General features: G+C 47.4%; 1 protein-coding gene across 1 annotated transcript; it reads right to left on the bottom strand.

The window, feature by feature from the left end:
- Positions 1-678: 678 nt before the first annotated feature.
- On the bottom strand, positions 679-3,718 carry LOC147625403 (uncharacterized). Its single transcript, XM_086818740.1, has one exon. The coding sequence runs from the start codon at positions 3,388-3,390 to the stop codon at positions 1,000-1,002; it is 2,391 nt and encodes a 796-aa protein (XP_086674866.1). The 5' UTR covers positions 3,391-3,718; the 3' UTR covers positions 679-999.
- Positions 3,719-4,013: the final 295 nt, after the last annotated feature.

Here is a 4,013-nt window from a genome sequence, read left to right as displayed (position 1 = left end):
GATCGATATTATTGGTCTCAAAAAAAAAAAGAACTTCAAGCATCCTATCTTGTCTCAAATTTCAAAAATTTAGACTCTAAAGTATGGTTTTTAACTTTTCTCTACTCTTAATGCTCATGGAATGCATTTCAAGATGGTACTCTCTTAGTATGATATTAACTCATGTATTTAATTTTCATGGTGGGAAATCTGACTCCCAATTTGCAGGTGTAGCATTCCAAAATGCAAGAGCCCCTATTTGGGACGGGGCTCTTAAGACAGAAATTAGGGGCCGTTTAGTTTATTAAAGAAGTTACTTCCAACTTTCACACGTGCACAAACGAGCGGTTGATTTATTAAAAAAAAGTTACTTGCAGTTTCCATCGCAACACATCCTAAGGGATGAAATCTGTAATACGACAAACGTGCCGCTATTCTAAAAGGATGAATTAGCTGGGTGTAGGGGGCCAGGGGCACATGCATTTAAACATCAACAATGTAACTTAGCCCTCTAATTAGCTGTTACAAAACTGTCTTGCCACCACAAGAAAACGTAGAACGATTTGTCCATGGGTGACGTAAATAATATATCCCACCAAAACAAATATATATATATATCATGATTTCCCAGAAGAAACTTGTTTTAAAATAAAAGCAAGCCTTTACAATGGCAGCAACATTGCAAGAAAAACTAGGAAGGAGTAAGAACTGCAGCAAAACCTTGTATTCTGCTGTGTTTGGAAGTGGCTTCATTTACATGGTAGTCATGCCTACCAGCACGACCCAAAAAAAATCTGAAGAATTGTGTTCCTTAAAAGCCAAATGCCAAAAAGGATCATCTTCTATAACCATCCTAAAAGAATGGTAAAGTGGGCTTATCTACAATAGAGCGATCATGGCTAGCATGACCCCAAAAAAATGAGAGAGATTCTTGTCCCAAAAGCATTAAAAAAAAGGGGTTATCTTCCTTAACTACTTAGCTACAATGTTGCTGATGATGTAGTTACAATCCGCTCTGAATCATAGGGGCTGCATCGTGTGGGGTTGGTGGTGCTGAGCCCATAGCCCATCGACCCCTAACGTCTGTGCCCAAGAGCTATCTCCATGACCTCCAAAGCAGTCCCTCACTCTCCAATTCACTGGTGACATAACATCCGAGCTGCTTCCGTTTGCAATTTCAACCAGAGAATCCCCCTTCTCCTCACCCACTGTGGCATCCACAGGCTTCTCAGGTAATGAACGCAGCTCTGCAGACCCATAGCCATAGCCTGCCTCATCCTCTTCTTCATCCAATGGTGCTGGTAAGTTCAAGTCTATGCCCATACCCTCTTCCTTCAACGTTGTTGATTGCTCCCCTCCGATCAGTGACAAGCTCAGCTGCCTGTCATTGTTAGATGCCACACTGGCTGTGTGATCTTGGGTTTTCTCACCAGTCCAGTGGCATCTCTTGTGCCCACCAAGCGCCTGACCCGTTGGAAAGATCCGGTGGCAGATAGAGCATTCATGGCTCTTGATCTTCCTGTTCTTCTTCTCCTCCTCCCTGACAGTGACCCTCTCCCCTTCATAACTCACGACATGCTGAGGAGCTCCAGGCTGCCGTTTGTTAAGCTCAAGATCTTCTTCTGTGCTGTCCTTCCAACCACTCACAACAGGCACCTCCTCTCCAACATAGCAGCCCTTCATCTTCTTATGGCTTGCTCTGTGCCCTCCCAGAGCTTGAGGAGAATTAAAGCACTTCTTGCAAGTGCTGCACTCATACTTGATATCACTGCTACTGGCAATCATCAACTTCCTTGCATATCTCTCATCATAGGCACCAAGTTGATCATTCTCTTCTGATTCCAAGCCATCATCTTCTGATTCACAACCAGTTTGCTCTGAGTCTTCTTGAGCTCTGGCAGAGTCAAAGAAAACAGGCCCTGCTTCTGTTTGTCCAGCAGACAGCAGCAGAAGCCAGCGAGCTAAGTCAACTTCATCATTATCTTTATGATGCTTTTCGGCCTCTTCTTTCTCCTGCTCTTCTTCTACCTCCATAGACATGGCTTCTGAGGTCAAGACAGTCTCAGGCGTAGAGCTCATCTGCTGCAAGCCTGATGACAGTCTTCGATTGGAACGCTTGCCAGTCGGCCAGGGAGCTTTGGTAGTCCGATTCTTCATGCTTAGCACTTTGATCGCACTGTGTAAACGGGGTTCCCCCTCCTGCTGTACAGGCTCTTTTGCGTTTTGCGTTCTTGGAGCCCCTTTGATCTTGATCTTAAAGCAAACTTCTGGTTTTTTGTCTGCTGCTTCTTCCTTGTTTTCAAGGTCAGATTGAATCTCAATCTCTGATTCTTCCGCAAAGTTGCTCAAGCTTACTGCGGGGGTATTCTTCATGACAAATCTTATAGCCCCCCTTTGTAGCTGTGAAGTGGTTTCCGGAGGCTGAATCCCCCTCCACTCTCTCTCAGGATGCCACCTCATGTGCCCGAACAGAGCTTTCTGAGACCAAAATTCCTTACCGCACACAGGGCAAGAGCAAGCCCTAGCTCTCTCCGGAGACAAAGAGCTCAACCCTCTCGCAGAGAAAGCCGCGATCGCTGTGTTGCCTGCCAGAACTTTCAGACCGTCGAATTCTTGATCTTTCAAGAGTCGGCTCCGCTTCGGATTGTGCCTGAGCTCGTAAAGCAGGTTCCTCTTGCTCTCTGAGCTCACCTTCATCCCAACGCCAATAAGCTCTCTGCTCGGCTGAGCTTGGGGATTGCTGTGCGAGCTCGAAATCATTCGGAATTGATCATCGCAGAAGAGCTTTTCATGGTCATAACCACTCTCTGAGCTCACAGTTGCTGCGACCTCAAATCCCCCTTCATGTTCTTCTTGCTCCTCCTCCTCCTCCTCCATAAAAGGTTCCTCATATTCCACTTCCAAGCTTTTGTCAAGCGAGACCTTGCTGCTCTGCAAACCAGATCCGCTCCGACACCCCTCTTTGAAACCAGAATCACGATCTTGCTCCGCAGAATTGCAATTTCGAATCAGGAAAACCTTGCCAAGCTGCTTTCGATCGTTTTGGTTCCTCACAGGTTCACAGATTGGCTCGGCGAAAAGGCCACGGTGCACTCTCATGTGGCCTCCCAGAGCTCGGCCAGAGGGGAATTCTTTGAAGCAGACGCGGCAGACCAGCGAGAAGTTGCCGGAAGAAGCCATGATTCGCTTTCTGCTCCGATCTAATTCGCCGGAAGGCGGCCTTTGAAGCTTCTCAGCTCGGTACGCATGAGGTCCGCCAGGGAGAGGATCATCAGTCTTTCTGCAAAGCGTTTGCAGGACGCTGGAGCCCCTCTGTCTAGCTTGCACGGCTTCTGGAAAGAGGCGAAGCAGGTGGAGCTGCTGCTGCTTGTGCTGTTGCGGCTGTCGCTGGTATTCGTCCGGGTCGGCCATAGCCAAAAAGGTAAGAAAAAAGGGGTGGGAGCTATAAGGATAAGCTAAAGGAGAACGCAGGGATGGAGACACAGAAAGGGAAAGAGAGGTAAGCTATAAGAAAGCACAGAAAGGGGAGCTATGGCGGCAAGGCAAAGAACAGAGAAGGTAAGTTATGGCGGTAAAGCACAGAGAAGACACGCCACAGAGAAGAACAGGCCGCTAGTCGAAGAAGAGAGGGGGCATGCAAAAGCCAGGAAGCAGGCTTCTTCGCCTTCCTCGTCTTCACTACGAGTCTACTAGGAGCAAATACTGTGGAAGGAAGCTCTTAAAAATGGAAGATAATATATGACAAGAAAAAGCTCCGCATAAAAAGCAGATCCCCAAAAAAAGAGAGAAAAAGCTCTTTGCGTTTTTTCCCCAACGGCGTGGCGGGTCGGGCAGACACGTGGTGGTCGGGAATCCAGAATGGTTGCTTGGCACATACACTTTCTGGGACAAGGGCGTGGATCGACTAAAACAGGGGCGTGGATCCACTTTTTTGCCAAGAAGCTGGAGTCAACCCTGCCACGTTGCCAGCGCAGAAAAAAAAAGCAACAAGAACTGGCTCAAGAAACCGATTCCTGATTTCCTTGCCGAGTTCA

This window comes from Cibotium barometz, chromosome 24, assembly GCF_041138505.1.
Source record: "Cibotium barometz isolate CiBa-2024 chromosome 24, ASM4113850v1, whole genome shotgun sequence".
Taxonomy (NCBI): Eukaryota; Viridiplantae; Streptophyta; class Polypodiopsida; order Cyatheales; family Cibotiaceae; genus Cibotium; species Cibotium barometz.
Note: the sequence above shows the minus strand (reverse complement) of the source record. Positions and strands in the feature narration are given on the sequence as shown.

What these genes read in the sequence shown, in the direction of transcription:
- LOC147625403 (XM_086818740.1), bottom strand. Translation starts at nt 3,390, where the DNA reads ATGGCCGACCCGGACGAATACCAGCGACAGCCGCAACAGCACAAGCAG.